The sequence below is a fragment of the Hyaena hyaena genome, unplaced genomic scaffold, assembly GCF_003009895.1.
Source record: "Hyaena hyaena isolate Hyena2069 unplaced genomic scaffold, ASM300989v1 scaffold_52, whole genome shotgun sequence".
Lineage (NCBI taxonomy): Eukaryota > Metazoa > Chordata > Mammalia > Carnivora > Hyaenidae > Hyaena > Hyaena hyaena.
The window spans coordinates 389,078-407,738 of NW_024080684.1; the positions used below are offsets into that span (position 1 = coordinate 389,078).

Consider the following 18,661-nt stretch of genomic DNA (forward strand, 5'->3'; position numbering starts at 1 on the left):
GCAGCAACCTCTTTCACCTAGGCTGTCACATTTTTTTACTAGAAATGTCACTGAAGGCAGGGGAAATGAAAGCAAACATGAACTCCTGGGACTTCATCAAGATCAAAAGATTCTGCACAGTGAAAGAAACAATCAACAAAACTAAAAGGCAGCCTCCAGAATGGGAGATGTTTGCAAACAACATCTACAAAGTGTTAGTATACAAAATCTATAAAGAATTTATCAAAATCAACAACCAAAAAACAAACAATCTAGTTAAGAAATGAGCAGAAGACATGAATAGACACTTTTCCAAAGAAGACATCCACATGGCTAACAGACACATGAAAGGAAGCCAGTTATCACTCATCATCAGGGAAAGAGAAACCAAAACCATAATAAAATGCCACCTCACATCTGTCAGAATGGCTAAAATTAATCACAGAAGAAGCAACAGGTGCTGATGGGATGTGGAGAAAGGGGAACCCTCTTTGCAGTGCTAGTGGGAATGCAAACTGGTGCAACCACTTTGGAGAACAGTGTGGCGGTTCCTCAAAAAAACTAAAAATAGAACTACTCTACAATCCAGTAACTGCACTATTATGTATTTACGCAAAGAATACAAAAATACAGATTTGAAGGGGGAACATGAACCTCAATGTTTATATAGTAGCATTATCAACAATAGGCAAACTATGGAGAGAGCCCAAATGTCCACTGACTGATGAATGGATGAAGAAGACATGGTGCTTGTGTGTAATATGTATATATACATGCATATAATGGAATATTACCCTGCTATCAAAAACAATGAAATCTTGCCATTTGCAATGATTTGGATGGAACTATAGTGTATCATACTAAGTGAAATAAGTCTTTCAGAGAAAGACAAATATATGATTTTTACTCATGTGAAACTTAAGAAACAAAACAGATGAACATATGGGAAGGGGGAGAAGAGATAAAAGGGAAACAAACCACAAGAGACCCTCAAGGACAGAAAACAAACTGAGGGCTGATGGAGGGAAGTGGGTGGGAGACGGGCTAGATAGGTGACGGGTATTAAGGAGGACACTTGTTGTGATGAGCAGTGGGTGTTGTATGTAAGCGATGAATCATTGAATTCCTTTTATTTTTTAAAAATTTATTTACTTTGAGGGAGACAGAGAAAGTGGAGGAAGCAGGAGACAGGCAGAGAGAGAGAGAGAATCTCAAGCAGGCTCTGTGCTGCCAATGCAGAACCCAATGTGGGGCGTGAACCCATGAAACTGTAAGAGCATGACCTGAACTGAAATCCAAGAATCAGACACTCTACTGACTGAACCACCCAGGCCCCACTGAATTCTACTTCTGAAACCAATGTTGCACTATATATTAACTAAAATTTAATTAAAAAATAGTGAAAGTAAGTACTGTAAAAAAGAAAAAAAAAAGATCCCCATCTGCCTGTTCCAGGAGTCCACCTTGCTCATATGAACACAGTTTAGTATCTCAGCCTCCTGCTTCAGATTAGCAAAGTACTCCAGAGTAAGAGTGGACTCAGTTTTTTAGGCTCAGCATTCTGGGTTCCCTTCCTTCCCCAGGAATAGTATTCTTACTATACTATACTATTAGCTCTTTGACGTTTTTGTTTTGTTTTGTTTTTAGCTCTTTGATGTTTTAAAGAATTCAAAAATACATTTTAAAAATTTTGTGTGACTTTATCAATTATCCTTGGTGAGACTATTATTCCAAATTATCAGTCACCCATAGCTTGAAGAACAGTCTTCGTTTTTTTACAATGAACTAAAACTGACTAATTCTCGGTACCAAGATGATTGATCAATCATCTGGAGAAGTCCTGAAAATTAAATTGCACTGCACTGCTACTTACTGATATTTAACATTATAGGTTTTTTTAATTAGTCGAACAAATACAAAAGGAAAATCCTAAAATATTTTTGCAAAACAGAAAGAGAATAAAAGGAAAAAAGTAAAGATAGATAACAGTTCCTATTTGAATGAAAGGTCAAACATTCATTGTTTAATTTGCATTGCAAACATTCAAGAATCAATTCCTATTCTGTGACAATTATGTGGAAGGTAGTAAATGAACTAGACTTTGTTATTTTACATAACTTTCTACTGCAATGAGAATAGTTCTGGAGGTTTCATAAAATAAATGTTTAGGTGAAACACTTTTTCAAAGTTAAGGTCACCAATTAAAGTTAATTATAAAATTAAAATAATAACAAAAGATCACAGTTAATGAAAATACTTTCTAAATTATTCATTTCAAGTTGTGAATACTTATTTTTTTTACTACCTGAACCTATTCTGATCTTGGTTCCCTGAGTAAAACAGTCCCCTGATATTGCTTAGAATGACAAGAAAATATGTATTTTTGCTAAAAACATGGATATATTAATTGTTGTGACAGAGGAAAAGGTGAACATAATTTACACATGTAAGAAAACTTAAAATGGCTTGAATTCTTCAGTTTTGTAGATATTAATATCCAAATCAAATAAATCAACTTACACAGTTCTTCTCTATCAAGAGATTGTGCACCACCTCCGAATAAGCCTTTGAAGAATCCCCTATTTGGTGCTTCAGGTGTTTCTACAGGAGTGAAGAGTTCTCCCAACATCTCCTTTAAAATCAAAACAAATTGTAATTGGTAAAGTTATAGGGAAACTAAACTATAATTCACAAAAACATCACTGCAAACTCTTCAACTTAAGCTTATAACATTACCTGTTGCGATTCAGAAACAATTAATAAGCATATTTCAAGTATCAGGACTAGTACATACTGACTTAATCAAACAATTAAGACTAAACTGACTAAAATGGACTTGCTGCTTGCTACTCTGTCTAGATTATTTTCAAGCAAAGATGATATTCCTGCTTAAACTGTAAGAAGAATCCAATCTTTATGACAAAATTATCCCTTAATTCTTAATATCAAGAATTGATAGCTGGATTAATAATAAGGTCATCCTACATTAGAAAGAAGAAAAGCTACCAGTAAGTTGAAAAGTTTAGTGTAGTGATGATACACAGTTTTGAAATTAACACTTTCAGCTGAGTCAGAAAATCAGTAACTTAGAAAGACACACCAACCTCTACTTTCATAAATATAGCCCAGGAAAAGAATTATGCCAACATACACATGATATTCCAGAAATCTGACAGAGGATCGAAAGGCTTCTTTCTGTATTGTCTGAAATTACTGTCACTATTTTTCAGAGCACAGAAATGTTTGTAAAACTAACTCAGGAGACAAGAAAGGTTGCTGACATATACATATCTACTTTGTAGATAAATACAGAGCAGGAAGAGGAATTTCTTTTTTTTTTGTTTTTTTAAAATTTATTTCTGAGAGAGAGAGACAGAGAGAGAGACAGAGACAGCATGAGCAGGGGAGGGTCAGAGACAGAGGGAGATACAGAATCTGAAACAGGCTCCAGGCTCTGAGTCGGCTGTCAGCACAGAGCTGGAAGCAGGGCTTGAACCCACGAATCGTGAGATCATGACCTGAGCTAAAGCCGGATATTTAACCGACTGAGCCACCCAGGCACCCCAAGGAATTTCTATAAGAGAAGGAAAGTAGCAACATTATTTATAAGGCAGCTCCGGGAAGCTTTAGAAGTAAAATAAAAGTAGAGTGAAGTTTGGGGACTGCGCTTCTGCTCACTGAAGTAGCTATGATAAAAAAGACCAGTTCATTATTGGTTCCAGGTAGTAGTTCTGCTGTATCTGATTTTACATTATTATAGTTGAAGATTAAGTATGTGTTTTTTAGTTTCTTCCTTAGGGCTGGGCTAAGAAAGTTAATAAAGGATGTTCAAAGATTTTACTTTTAAATATATTCATATTAATACTGTCTCTCCAACCAGATTATAAATGAAAAAAGAGAACTGTTAACACTATATAACACAGTTTCACTTACAATGTTGAAGTGGACTGAAATCATACATTTTAATTTTCTTTCCTATGAATTTCTACAAAGTAGAGTAAAATTGAAATGAAAAATTTCCTTTAGTCAATAAAACAAACTTGTTAAAACTCACCATTGAACATACTGATAACTATAATTTAATTCAAATTTATATTAGACTATATAACAAAGGTAATTTAGGCATATTTCCAAACATTTCTATACTGTACTACACAGATTCAATTTAAACTGTATTTATTAAATCGATACAACAAAAACTGGGAAACTGCTACCATTTCAATGTTTTTTTATGCTAAACTAAGAGTAATATGACATATGAGTGACAGTATAAAGATAAGCATCTTAAAGTTTATTTTAAAATTATAGTTTAGAATTCTGAATTTATTTGGTGTTTAATAAGCTTATAATTTTATTAAGTATAAAGTAAGAAATATAAAAAAACAGATTATAGTTATAAATGAAGAGTCACTTATAGTGGAGAAATGACTGTTTGGAACAAATATAAACCATGGAACACACGGACTTGGGTTTGATTCTCATCTCTGCCTTTTACCTACAGAGGAATCTTAGGCAAATCAATCTCTCAGAGAACTGGTTTCCTCAACTTTAAAAAGAAGCAATAATAACACTTACCCCTCAGGAATGTTATCAAGATTAAAGGTAATGAACAACATATAAAGTGCCAAGAGTAGACACGCAATTTTATAAACACTAAAAGGGAAAAACTACTTTCACACAATTCAAGATGAAACAAAGTATAAAATACAGAAATTATTTACCAATAGATCAACAATATGAATAGATTATCTTTAAGGGAAAGTTAATAGTAGGGATTTCTTAGAGGCCACAGTCTCAGTATTAACATTTGGGTTGAAACACTGACATTAAAAAAATATATATATGTTACAAAAATGTTAAGTAGTATCTGTAGGTTTTTTGCTTGTGCTTGAAGAAGGATTTTATCGGGGAACCTGGGTGGGTCAGTTGGTTGAGCTTCTGACTCTTGATTTTGGCTCGGGTCATGATCTCACAGTTTTGTGTGTTCAAGCTCCCTTGCTGGGCTCCATGCTAACCCTGCAGAGCCTGCTTGGGATTCTCTCTCTCTCTCTCTCTCTCTCTGCCCTTCCCCTGCTCATGTTCTCACTGCCTCTCTCAAAATAAATGAACTTAAAAAGAATTACTAAAAAAAAATAAAGATTTTACCTATGATTAAATTTACTATTTAGAATGATTCATTTTAATTTCTAGTGATGCTGGTGAAATCTAAAATAGGTCTGCATTTTCTGTGGAATCTTTCTACATCTAGTAACAGTAAATTAACTATTGTGAGATTCATCCATGATACTGAGTGTTATCAACATTTCACTCCTTTTTATTGCTGCGTTGTATTCTACTGTATGAATATACTACAATTTGATTATTCATTTGCTGATGGACACTTGGGTAGTTTCCAGTTTTTTGGCTAGTACAAATAAGATAGCTATGAATATAAATTTCCTTTTATTTTAAGTTAAAAAACTAAGAGTAGAATGGTTTACGAATGTTTAACTTTTTAAGAAGCTTCTAAACTGTCTTCCAAAGTGGTTGTACTGAAGCAGTGTATTAGGGTTCTAGACCCTTTACATTCTTGTAAGAACTTGGCATGTTATTCTTTTTACAGCCTATATTATTTAAAAAAATTTTTAAATATTTATTTATTATTGAGAGACAGAGCATGAGCATGGCAGAGAGAGGGAGAGACACAGAATCTGGAGCAGGCTCCAGGCTCTGAGCTGTCACCACAGAGCCCAACATGGAGCTCGAACTCACAAACTGTGAGATCATGACCTGAGCCAAAGACGGATGCTTAACTGACTGAGCCATCCAGGCACCCCAATTTTTTACAGCATTTCTAATAAGTGTTTAATGATATATCATCATGGTTATAATATGCAGTTCTGTAAGGTCTAATAATGTTGAAAATCTTTTCATGGTGAAGCATCTATTCAAAGATTTTGCCCAAGTTTTTATTGGATTGTTTTATCTACCTTCTGTGGACTTTTACAGAATCTTTTACATATTCTGGACTTAAGTCTCTTATAAATACATGTTTTGTCAAGGTTTTCTTCCAGCCTGTGGCTTATCTTTTTATTTCTTAAATGTCACTGAAGAGTAGAAGTTTAAAATTTTTAAGTTGTCAATTTTATTCTTTTATGGATAGTGAGTTTGGTGTTGTAGCTAAGAAATCTTTGCCTAACCCAAGCTAACAAAGATCTTCTCATAGGTTCCTTCTAAAAGTTGTATAGTTTTAGGATTTACATGTAAGTCTGGGATTCATTTTGAATCAACTGCTATATGTATTGTGAGGCATGTATCAAAGTTCTTTAAATTTTAATATACAATTTTTCCAACATAATTTGTTGAAAAGGCATTCCTTTCTCAGTTGTACTGTTTTCATCGAAAATCAATTGTCCATATATGAGTTTATTTCTGAACTCTATATTGTTACATTTATCTATTTATCTAATTTGATGTCAGTATCATGTTCTTTTTATCACCGTAGCATTATAATTCCTTAAATCAGGTGGTATAAGTACTTCAACATTATTCTTTTTCAGAGTTGTTTTGCCTATTTTAGTTTCCATGAATTTCTATAGGAATTTTAGAATAAATTTGCCAATGTATTAAAAAAATTCCCACCGGTATTTTGTTTGAGGTTGCCTCAAATCAAATTACATATTTCAACTTATTCAAGTTATTAAAATTTCTTTGTGTTTTGTGATTTTCAATGTAGAGATCTTTGATATTTTTTGCCAGATTTATCCCAAAGTAGTTCATATTTTTTGTTGCTATTATAGATGGTGTTTTTTAAATGTCAATTTTCCAATACCCATTGCTAATATAGTTTCTTGTTTTGTTTGTTTTGTTGTTTTTTTGCATATTGGTCTCATACACTGCATCCGTGTCAAACTCATTCATTATCTCTAGTAGCTTTTTGGATAGATTTCCTAGATAGATGATCATGTCATCTGTGAGTAACAGCAGGCTTACTTTTCCTTTCCAACTGAGATGGTTTATTATTTTTCCCTTGCCGGAATGGACTGGCTAGAACCTTAAATACAACAATGAAAGTTGTTTTGAAAGTGAGCATCCTTTTCTAGCTCCTGATTTTAAGAAAAAATAATTCAGTATCTTATCACTAAATATAATGTTAGATGTAGATTTTCCGTAGATGTTCTTTAAGCTCCCTTTTATTCCTTCTTTGCTAAGGTTTTTCTTTTTTTAATTAAGACATGGATGTTAGATTTTGTCAATTGCTGTTAGTTTACTAGTATGATGAAATTACACCGATTTACAAATGTTAAGACAACTCTACATTTCGGGGATAAATCCCACTTGGTCATGATGAATTATTATGACCAGAATTATCCTTTGATATACTGTTGGATTCAACTTGTTTAGAATTTTTACATTTATATTTGTGAAGTATATTGGCCTATATAGAATAAAGTCGTTATTTCCTTATTATCCATTTTAATATTTGTAGAATATAGTAATGCCACTTCTCTCATTCTTGACCCTGGTAATTTGTAACTTCTCTCTTAATAATCAGACTGGCTTGAGATCAATTTTATTGGTTTCAGAGATCAAGTTTTAGTTTATTGATGTTTTTCTATTGTTTCCTTGTTTCTCTTTCTGTTCACTATTTTGCACTTTGATATTTATTATTTTCTTTCTTTTGCTTACTTTGGGGTTAAGTTGCTTTTCTTTTTCAGTTTCTTATAGTGGAAACTGAGGTGACTGATTTGACAAGAACTTTTTTTTTTTAAATATAAGTGGTTTGGTGCTATGAATTTGTCAAGTTTAAACACTCAGTTGTTTTGTCCTACTGCTGTGTTTTCAAGTTACCTAATTTTTTTTTTTTTTTGGCATTGTCTAATCTGTTGTAAATCCACGCAGTATATTTTTCATCTCAAAAACTACTGTAGTTTTTTCACCTCTAAAAGCTTGATTTTGGTCTTTTATATCTTCCATGTCTCCACTTAACTTCTGAATATGTGAAATATTATAATAACAGGTTTGATGTCCTTCTGTACTAATTCTAATGTCTGTCTCAGTTCTGGTTTGGTCTCTTATAAAGATTGGTTATTCTTTTCATTATGGATTAAATATTTTTACTGATTTGACTGGATGCTAGACCTTTCAATTTTTACCCTGTTAAGTACTAGATATTTTTCATTTCTCTAAGTCATCATCAGCTTCATTCCGGGATACTAGGGAACATTCTGAACTTTTTGGGTCTTCCTTTCATTTGTTAGGCAGGTCTGAAGTCTGAAGCAGTGCTTATTTTAAAGCTAATTATTTCTCAGAAATGAGCCCAGACCTTCCTAAGTACTCTACCTAATTGCTCACTGAAATAGGCTGAAAAATGGCCATCTAAAATATAAGGTTCTAATCCTAGGGGCACCTGGGTGGCTGAGTAGGTTGTGTATGACTTCAGCTCAGGTCATGATCTCACTGTTTGTGAGCTCAAGCCCTGTGTTGGGCTGTCCTGACAACTCAGAGCCTTGAGCCTGTTTGAGCTTTTGTGTCTCCCTCTCTCTCTCTGTGCCCCTCCCCTGCTCACACGCTATCTTTCTCTCTCTCTAAGCACTTTATGTGCCTTGTCTTCTTTAATTCACACTGTAAAATTTGTAATCCTATTTTTAAAGATGATGGGGCACAGAGACAGTAAGTAACTTGTCTGAGGTCATATAATTGTGTAATTATTAGCAAGGATGGGACTTAAATTCAGTCTTGACTCTAAAGCTCATATTCTAAAAAAGCCACAAATTTAAACTTACAAATAAATAAAATAGGGCTAATTAATTGCAAAAACTTTCATTATACAGTTCCCTTAAAAAGAAAAGTTCCCTTAGATAATGGTTTCCTGTGAATATCAAATAATATTTTAGCTCAGTATTTCAAGACCATTTTTATTTTAAAATGTGAAACTAGACTGATCATTTTTTAAAAATGTTTATTTGTTTTGAGATAAATAAATAAATTTGTGTGCACACAAATCGAGGACAGGCAGACAGAGAGAGAATCCCAAAGAGGCTCCATGGTGTCAGCAAAGAGCCGGTTGTGGGGCTTGATCTCATGAACCATGAGACCATGACCTGAACTGAAATCACGAGTTGGACAGTTAACCAACTAAGCCACCCAGGCACCTGTAGACTGATCATTTCTAATATACAGTTGATCCTTGGACAGTGTGAAGTATCAACTGCCAACTGCCATGTACAGTCAAAAATTCACGTATAACTTTTGAATCCCCCAAAACTTTACTAATAGTGTGCTGTGGACCAGAAGCTTTACTGATAACATAAACAGTGGATTAGCACGTATTTTATACATTATATTTATTACATACTGTATTCTTCCACTAAAGCAAGCTAGAGGAAAGAAAATGTTAAAACTACGAGGCAAAGAAAATAATTTACACTGCTGTACTGTATTTATTGAAAAAAATCTATGTATAAGTGGATCTGTGCAGTTCAAACACATCTTGTTCAAGCATCAACTGTATATGCAAGCACATAAGGCACTTGAATATTAAAACAAGAAACAGTTTTGTATTTAAACATAAGATCAACCAAAATATTCAGAGAGAAAAACTATAGAATCTTATTTTTTCTTTTATATATATATATACATCCTTGTGAATAGAGTGTATGAGAAGGGATGACACAATTTGCCCTCAAACAGATATAATTATTTTCACACTAACCTATTTCCTTAAAAAAGATTTTTCTGTGTGTATAATAGATATTTACTATACATGGAGAGTGTGTATAAAATGTATATAACATTTCATATTTCTTTGCCATCACTGGAGAAAAAAAATTTGGATCAATGAGATAAGTTCCTCTTATAACAAGAGTCTGATGAAGATACTTTATCACAAATCTCAAAGCATATGGTCTGAAAGCCAGGCTTTGGATTTTCCTATGTAGGTTCATTTGTATATTCCTGAGAGTGTAAGAGATGAACAAAAGTAAGGGACCTTAGAGAATACTTCACCTCTAAAGAAATTATAGTAATATTTTTGTTATTTACCTGAAGATTTTCACAGGTCTCTTGACTGTAAGTCAGTCTCTGGATTTCTGTAGGTGAAACAAGATACAATGCTTGTCCATTGTTGGTGAAGCAGAATGTTCTGGCTATCCGCATGTTGGTGAGGGGCAAGTAATACACATCCAGTAGAGGCCTTAAACTTGGCAAACTTGAGAAAAATATTGAAAAGTCATTAATAATAAACAAGGTAGGTTTTGGAAAACAGTATGGAGGGTCCTCAAAAAGTTCAAATAGAACTACCTTGTGATCCAGCAATTGCACTATTGGGTTATTTACCCAAAGAACACAAGAACAAGAATCCATATAAAGGGATACATGCACCCCTATGTTTATAGTAGTATTATTTACAGCAGCAAGATACGGAGGCAGCCCAAGTGTCCATTGATTGATGAATGGATAAAGAAGATCCACATCTTCTTCCATATATTATACACACACACACACACACACACACAATATTATTCAGCCATAAAAAAGAATGAAGTCTTCTCATTTGCAAGGACATGGATAGAGCTAAGTAAAATAAATCAGAGAAGGACAAATACCATATGATTTCATTCACATGTGAAATTTAAGAAACAAACAAGCACTGGCAAAAAAATAAGAATGAGAGAGATAAATCAAGAAACAGACTCTTAATTACAAAGAACAAACTGATGGTTACCAGATGGGAGTGGGGTCAGGGAATGAATGAAATAGGTGATGGAGATTAAGGAGTACACTAGTCATGATGAGCATTGGATACATATGGAAGTGGAATTTAAAATAACAAGGTAGGTTTTAGACTTAAACAGAGTATTACAGAAGACAAAAATGGCAAGATCTTGTAAAACTGATGATTTAGTATACATGAGAGGGAGATAAAATTGACTTGTATTCCTCATAAAGTTATTCACTATAAAGTAACAATAAATTCTCAGTGTATAAGACTATAAACAAAAACATTTCATTCAAATGCAATGTTATGTTTTAGAGGTGTAAATGCTCTATTTGTGTTTTAAGAAAATGTGTAACTCTTACCTAAAAGTCATAATATGTCCATTGGCGCAGAAACAGGCAAGGCAGATACTGTTATTCAACGCTACGATGTCTCCACGAAGCACAAATGAGGTCTCTGTGATGTTTTGTTTGTAAGCGCAGTTCTGAGTTGGCAGTGAGATGACCTTTGCTTGTTTTTCAGAACATATCACTGCATACTGGTTTTCAATAATTTCCTGAGAAGAGGAGGGGGATACGGAGACAGGCCGTCGTTTCTTTAATTTCTCCTTTTCATCTTTTTCTTCAGGAACATTGTGTTCTCTCCAGGATTCATATGCAGGTGGCACTAAGCAGCCTGTAGTATCCAGGAATGCCATTCTCAGGATCGCTCCTTTTAACCTCAATATAGTACCTAAAATACGTAAGTAACAAATGGTTGAATCCCCACAGCAAATATGTTTATTCCAGCCCTTACACACAACAGATATTCAAGAACATGCAGAATGTATATTAAACTGGAATTGTACCCCGGCTTACTGAAGTGATTTAGTTGTCAAGCATGTATCTGAATCCGGAAAATGATATCAGAACTACATGCCCCAAAGAGATAAATGCTGGGATGTCTGCAACTATGTCTTCTCTCATATCTGCAAGTGAACTACCAACAAGTGTGCGAGCAAGTAGATGGCATCTAGAGCTGCACTAACATCGCAGCCACTGTGGCTACAGAGCCCTTGAAACGTGGCCTGTCCACACCGTGGCCTGCTGTGAGAATAAAACACATACATGCCAGATCTGAAGACAGTACAAACAAATTAAAAGTACAATACCTTAACAATTTTAAAATACTGATTACATGTTGAAATCATAATAGTTTATATACATTAAGCTAAATCAAATGTTATGAAAATTAATTTCTTTTTATCTACTTTTTTATTATGACTACTGCAATATTTAAAATTCTTTAAATATTTTCCAGGTTTTTTCCTATATAGATATTTCTTGCTTACTAATAAGAAACAAGATTAGTAAGAAGATTATCATTATGTAGCCTTTTCTAACAATGAAGCATATATAGTTAAATATTTATTGAGTTGAATGAATAAATCAAACTGGTATTTCACAAATTACCATTAAAATAAAAATTACATTTTAATTTTAAATTCCAAGTAATGATGTTTAAAAAAATACTTTTTGCTTTTTCTCCTAAATATGGTACCATCCTTTTGCTTACCGAACACAGCATTTTAAGGTATCCTAGGATGTATTAGAAGAATAGGGCTTTTTTTTTTTTTTCATTCTCTTATGTAGTAATCATTTTAGACATGATCTTAGAGTTAAGAAAAAAGAAGAGCAAGATTAGAATGGCTGTATAAATAAACTTTATGGAATCTTGTTCCATGTATTCTGTCATTAAAAACAGAAGACTACAACTCTCTCCATTTAGTTTATCTTTTAGAATTCTTAGATCAATTCCAAAATGAAGAGCAAAGGTTTCTACTAAATACAGCAAGTCAGATCTTCAATGTAAGTACAGCATGAAAGCACACATACCACTTGGAGACACAATTACTGGCTGAAGAAGTCTTTGCTCTCCTCCCGGCGGAAGGTTCAGTGCAATGACAAGCACTGTTCCCAGAGTAGTACCAACCCATAAACATGGGGAAGGAGATGAATCTGCCTTTCGAGTAAAAGTTTCACAGAAATGCAGAGCAGAGATGGCTTCTCGAGATTCTTTATCAATGCTGGTTACGCTAGAACTCCGCGATCGGCTGAAGGAATTATCTTTTATATCTGAAATGATTTAAAATGTTGTGAGACTGTCCAAATGATAAAGTATCCTATTTTTTTATTTGGTATAAATTCGGCCGAATAGTTAATCTACAAACTGAGAAAATCTATAGTATATTTAGTTTTAGTTTTCTCTTGATTAAAAACAATTCACTTTTATGCTAATAATTATTTTCCATTGCTGAAATATAAAACAGAAACAGATAAATTCACACTTCTCAGAAGTAAGCTGGATGCAGTCCAGTGAATTTGTGGATGTGTGATCTGTACGGTTTTTGGTGCAGTGCTCTGTTGGTATCCTGGTTGCTTTTGGAATCTTGGCCCTTACCACCACCATCTTTTCTCTTGATGCTGTTTCTTCCTTTGGTAATACAATGTCATGGTTTGGCAGAACTAGAAAAGCATGGTTACTTCCAATTATTTATAATTGAAATGATAAACCCTTTTTTGGGAACAATACTTAAAATGAGTCAACGCTGTTCTAGGTAACAACACTTAAAATGAGTTTCAAATTTGGGTATTTCCTTTCACTTTACCTATATACATCTGGTGGCATGCCAAGTCCTATGTTATTTTATCCCAGTGTTGTTTCCTTCTTTCCATTACCAATCAACTTCCATTACCCTTCATTCAGACTTTCATTACCATTCATAAAGACTGCCGTACAATTCCCAAGTAGTCTCCCCACCTCGTTCTGTCACTGCTCTAACACAACTCAACAATATTTTATAAGGTACAGTCATAATTCCATCACTTCTATTTTAAAATTCTTCAGGGGTTCCTCTTTGAGCATGCTTAATATTTTACTCAGATTTTTAAGGCTTTCTACAAAATATTTCCAACTCTCCTTAGTGGCCCTATCTCCCAATGCTACCCTGCTTTCACTATGGGTAACAAATGAGTCATTCATTGGTCTCCAGACCTTGTACTCATCTACTTTAGACCTTTGCTTGTGATTTTCTGACTGGTTTCGGTATCTCACTCTTTTCTCTATCTATCAAGATCGTGTTTATTTGTTATCAGGTATTGTAATTTTTTTTTTTTTTTAAATTTTTTTTTTTAATGTTTTTATTTATTTCTAGGAGAGAGAGAGAGACAGCTTGAGCAGGGGAGGGTCAGAGAGAGAGGGAGTCACAGACTGAAACAGGCTCCAGGCTCTGAGCTGGCAGTCAGCACAGAGCCCGACACGGGGCTCGAACCCACGAACCGCGAGATCATGACCTAAGCGAAAGTCAGACGCTTAACCGACTAAGCCACCCAGGCGCCCCAGGTATTGTCATTTTCATGAAGTTTATTTGGACTCTGAAAATTGTATACGGTTTTTTCTCTTTTTTGAATTTTGATAGCTTTTTATCTCCCATGGCACTAACAGTACATTTGTTCTACAGTTCTTTTGGACTTGTCCTAGGCCTCACTCTAAAGTGACTCTGAGTGTCTTGAGTACAAGAGCTGTATCATTTTGATGCCCTACACAATTTGGCATAGTATCTGGCATATACTAATATCCAATAAATACTTGCTAATGACGGATCTGTAGTTGAAAGTATCTAACACGATGTGCTGCTGTAACAACTTTGGGATATTCTTAAAATTTCTAGTAGTTTCTACTATTCATATCTAATAAATAATTCCTCCAATTACATGGTTTCAATGCTATCATGAAAGAAATTACTTCATATGTCATGAAAAATAAACACATTCAAGTCTTTTAAAATGCATTTTATTAAATAAAAAAGTATAAATGAACCTTAAACTCTACCTCCTCTAAAAGCTTTTGTAATCAAACTTAGGTTCATAGATTGACAATATTTCCCCAAATAATAATTATATACAACAGAATTTTAATTATCGTTAGCCTATGAAAATAAAGAGACTAGTTATGGCAACAGCATGGGTAATCTCTCTAACTATAGTCCCTAAAAATGTCTCTTTAACCTGTATAACCTGTTACAGATTTTAAAACAGCAGAAAAGAACTATTTCCTGTAAATGAAACAACTTTCCATAAGCAATAGCTCATTACTGGATGAGTGTGGTAATATTAAGTATATAAACTGATTCCAGATGTTAACTCTAAAGTTTTCAAAATTATTTTAGTAAAATAATAGATATTTAATTATTTTTAAAATGTTAAGTAATTGCTATATCTAATGTGGGGCTCAAACTTATAACCCTGAGGTCAAGAGTCACATGCCCTACCAGTTGAGCCAAACAGGTAACCCAAATAGCAGAAATTTTAAGTTTAGTAGATGGGTAACAGATATTAAGGAGAGCACTTGCAATGAGAACTGGGTGTTGAATTTAAGTGACGAATCTTAATTCTATTCCCGAAACCAACAGTGCATTGTCTGTTAACTAAAATTTCAATAAAAATCAATAAATTTAGTTTTCAATGATTAAAATATCTACTTTAATGAAACATACACATACAAGGTGATTGGACAGGGGTGCCTAGGTGGCTCAGTCAGTTAAGCATCCTACTTCAGCTCAAGTCATGATCTCACAGTTCATGGGTTTGAGCTCCGCGTCGGGCTCTGTTGTGACAGCTAGCTCAGAGCCTGGAGCCTGCTTGAGATTCTATATCTCCCTCTCTCTGACCCTCTCCTGCTCACGCTGTGTATGACTCTCAAAAATAAATAAAAAACATTAAAACATATTAAAAAAAGGTGATAGGACATATATTTTCCATTGTGACCTAGTGTAAAGGCAGAAATAAATAAAAATTTCATAATATAAGAACATAAAATATAAATTTGATACATTTTAATATAAATTTCATTATAAATTAATCTGTGTAAAATTTCTTTTCTATTAAAATTAAAATAGGTGATTCACAACATATTTGTACTTCAAATGTTAATTACAGGCCAAATAGTGTTTTAGTTTATTGGAATAATGTAACTATATAAAATTCATAAATTACAATTGCATTTGTATTATGACTTCTCTATAAAAATTAGATCACCAAAGAAACTCTTAAGTTTAGATAAGTATGTGAAAATGAACTGAATCAGAATCAATACTGAACTCAAAAAATCCTTTTTTCAAGGTTATTTTATTTATTTTGAGAGAGATTAACAGTGCACAGGCTCAAAAAAGAGTGGGGGAGGGGGAGACAGAGAAGAAGAGAGAGAAAATCCCAAGCAGGCTTTGCATTGTCAGCACAGAGCCAATGCTGGGCTCAAATTCAGGAACTGCAAGCTCATGACCTGAGCTGAAATCAACAGTTGGATGCTTAACCTACTGAGCACCCGCCCCCCCCCCACCTCCCCACCGCCCCACCGCTCTGCCCCAGCATCCCTGAACTTAAAAAATTCTATCTGCCTAGAAATGTCTGAAAACCAGTTAGAATTTTTAGCAGTTCGCAAATTACAATTTATACTATTGTTAAATCAGATGCTGTGGATCTTTGTGGCTTGAATCTTAGAAATTGGGGAAGCTAAACAAATGGAATAGAAATTTTAATTCTAGTAATAAGAGCAGAAATGAAAATAGCTATCACCATGCAAGGCCTACCATGGGATACATACTCTCATAACACTTTACATTTATCATTTTATTATTTTATTGAATCCACTTAATAACTGTGGAAAGTTTTACAACCACAATTTAACAAATGATAAAATAGACAGGTTCAATAACTTGTCCAGGATGACAAAGCTAATTAGTAGAAGTCAGAACTTGAGTCATGTCCAAGTACAAAACTTCCTTAGGCAACTTCATATAGACAAGGGATTAGTCATACCACCAATATACAAGGGGAGGGTTTGGATTATTATTGAGAATTAAAGTTCAGTCTTTAAATACAGAAAATATATTTGAACATGTGGTGTTTCTGGAAGATCTAAACTCAGATAAAATTTGTCATTAATGCCTCCATCCAGCTGTAGGTGTTACAAGCATGTCACAAAATCACTTTCATATTTCTGTCTGGATGCCTAGAACACCCTACCTGTGTACATTACCCTCTCCTTCCCACAGTCAAGAAGTAATGCCAAGAGGTGAATTTGGTTAGTGTAAATTCTAGGACACAAAACTAATTCACATTAAGGTATAAAAGTCTGATTTCTTCTTACTCTGGTAGTTGACACTTGACAAGTAACATCAGAGGTCTAATGATATCACCCATGGTGCCTGAGGCTGGGCTATGGAATCCAGGACGGTGAAGCTACAGTGCAAGGGCAATGTTGTGCAATTTCCTAATAAGCCAAAGTGAATTCTAGTCACAGAAGGTTCCAGAGGTCCCAACAACCTCAGCTGTTTTGGGAACATATGACAGTTTGAGCCTATCAATGGAGTTGTTCCTCACTGCCTCCCCAGTCAATGTAAAACAATTACCAGCTAAAAATCTCTAAGAATAGTTTAACAGCACAATGACTTGAAGGGAAATTACTTAGGCAGCACAGAGACTGTTCAAAGGTTTTTATCAATCAGTTATTGGCTTAGGGCAGTGAAATACTGCTAGGGCATATAAGCTAAAATATGAACTTCATAAAGATGATCTGTAAAAAAGCACGGAGTATTCCTGCTGATAAAATTATTTATATAATTTATAAGCGTGAGTACTCTTTTTAAAAATAATTATGCTATTTTTTATGAATTTTAAAAGTCTTCTCCATGTGTTTTCTCATAGTTTTCAGATACTAGAAGATACAAAAACATTTTAACTTGCAGTATTTAGTATTATTAAAATTATGGGCTTCTTAGTCTGATGACTAAGTGTATCTGCCTCTCAGATACACTTGGTTTCAAATTACATCTCTAATTTATATAGTGAAGGGAACTATTCCCTTCTCAAAACATATGTTATCCTACATTCTAGAATTAATTCTTGTTCCCTTAACACCAGTGTTAGTATAAAAATTATACTGAACTGTTTTTCTTATGTTCAGGAATGGAGCCTTGTACTCTGACAATGGAAGATATAATGCCTTCTCACTAATGATCCCATGATCTCTATCCACATAACCGAGATAAAGACTAAGACTTGGAAATGCTAAAATTAATATGGTGAAATGGGTCAATATCTAAGTTTGTATTAGGCTTAAAAAGATAGTCAAGTAATTCTAAAGAATAAATAGTGAAAAGATGATAGGTATAACCAAATGCAAGGGACAAAATCTAGTTATCTGGGTGAAATCATCTTCACCTAGTCTAGTTTTTATTTAATTAAAAATAACTGAAATTTCCAAAATTAAAAAGGAAAGGTGAGTTAATTAAAAAGAAATGCTGTAAGTTTATTTTTATCTTTATTGGAATATCATTTGTCCCTATCATGTGACAAATCAGGGAGCTGTTTTTGAGCTGGATATAAAGCAAAAGGAATGTGTGAATAAATTCATTCTGCTTACCTAGTAGATTAGTTGCAAAGAAAGTGCTATAGAAAAAGAAATACCTCTCAATTTATTATCACCAAAAATAATGATTCTTGATATGAGAAACTTCATGTAATACAGAAAAATAATTTATTGTGAAAATGTTGTAGTTTATAGTTCAAATAAGATTTCAGATGGTTAAATGGGATATAAAGCTTTTACAGAAATTAATCTTAAATTGCACAAATTTTAATCTTATACTAAATTTTGTTTAGAATAAAGTATGAGAACTTAGAAAATATATTATTTTGGTTTGCTTGAAATTTTAGTCCTTTATAATTTACAGATGACATTCTAGAGGCTATTAATCCTTAAACCTCTTACTCCTTTTAAACTTGATTTCTGATAAAAATCTACTCTACTATGATAATTTTATGAATTCCTGGTCTTCCCCTTGAAGGGAGTTTAACTATTATGGATTTTATTCACTTATTTATTTTACTTACCTAAGTCAGGCTTTAGGTCAGTAGGCAAGCTTAACTTCCTTGACATCTTTGC

The 18,661-nt window shown here is 33.7% G+C and overlaps 1 protein-coding gene across 3 annotated transcripts in view; it reads right to left on the reverse strand.

The window, feature by feature from the left end:
• The window catches only part of STXBP5 (syntaxin binding protein 5), a 160,739-nt gene that overhangs the window by 11,349 nt on the left and 130,729 nt on the right, over positions 1–18,661 (reverse strand). For all 3 annotated transcript variants that reach the window (XM_039230882.1, XM_039230881.1, XM_039230883.1), the window contains 5 exons: positions 18,610–18,660; positions 12,553–12,792; positions 11,041–11,410; positions 10,003–10,168; positions 2,500–2,611 (listed from right to left, as the gene is read on the reverse strand). In XM_039230882.1, the coding sequence (XP_039086813.1) occupies positions 2,500–2,611; positions 10,003–10,168; positions 11,041–11,410; positions 12,553–12,792; positions 18,610–18,660 (939 nt within the window). The remainder of the gene's footprint in view (positions 1–2,499; positions 2,612–10,002; positions 10,169–11,040; positions 11,411–12,552; positions 12,793–18,609; position 18,661) is intronic.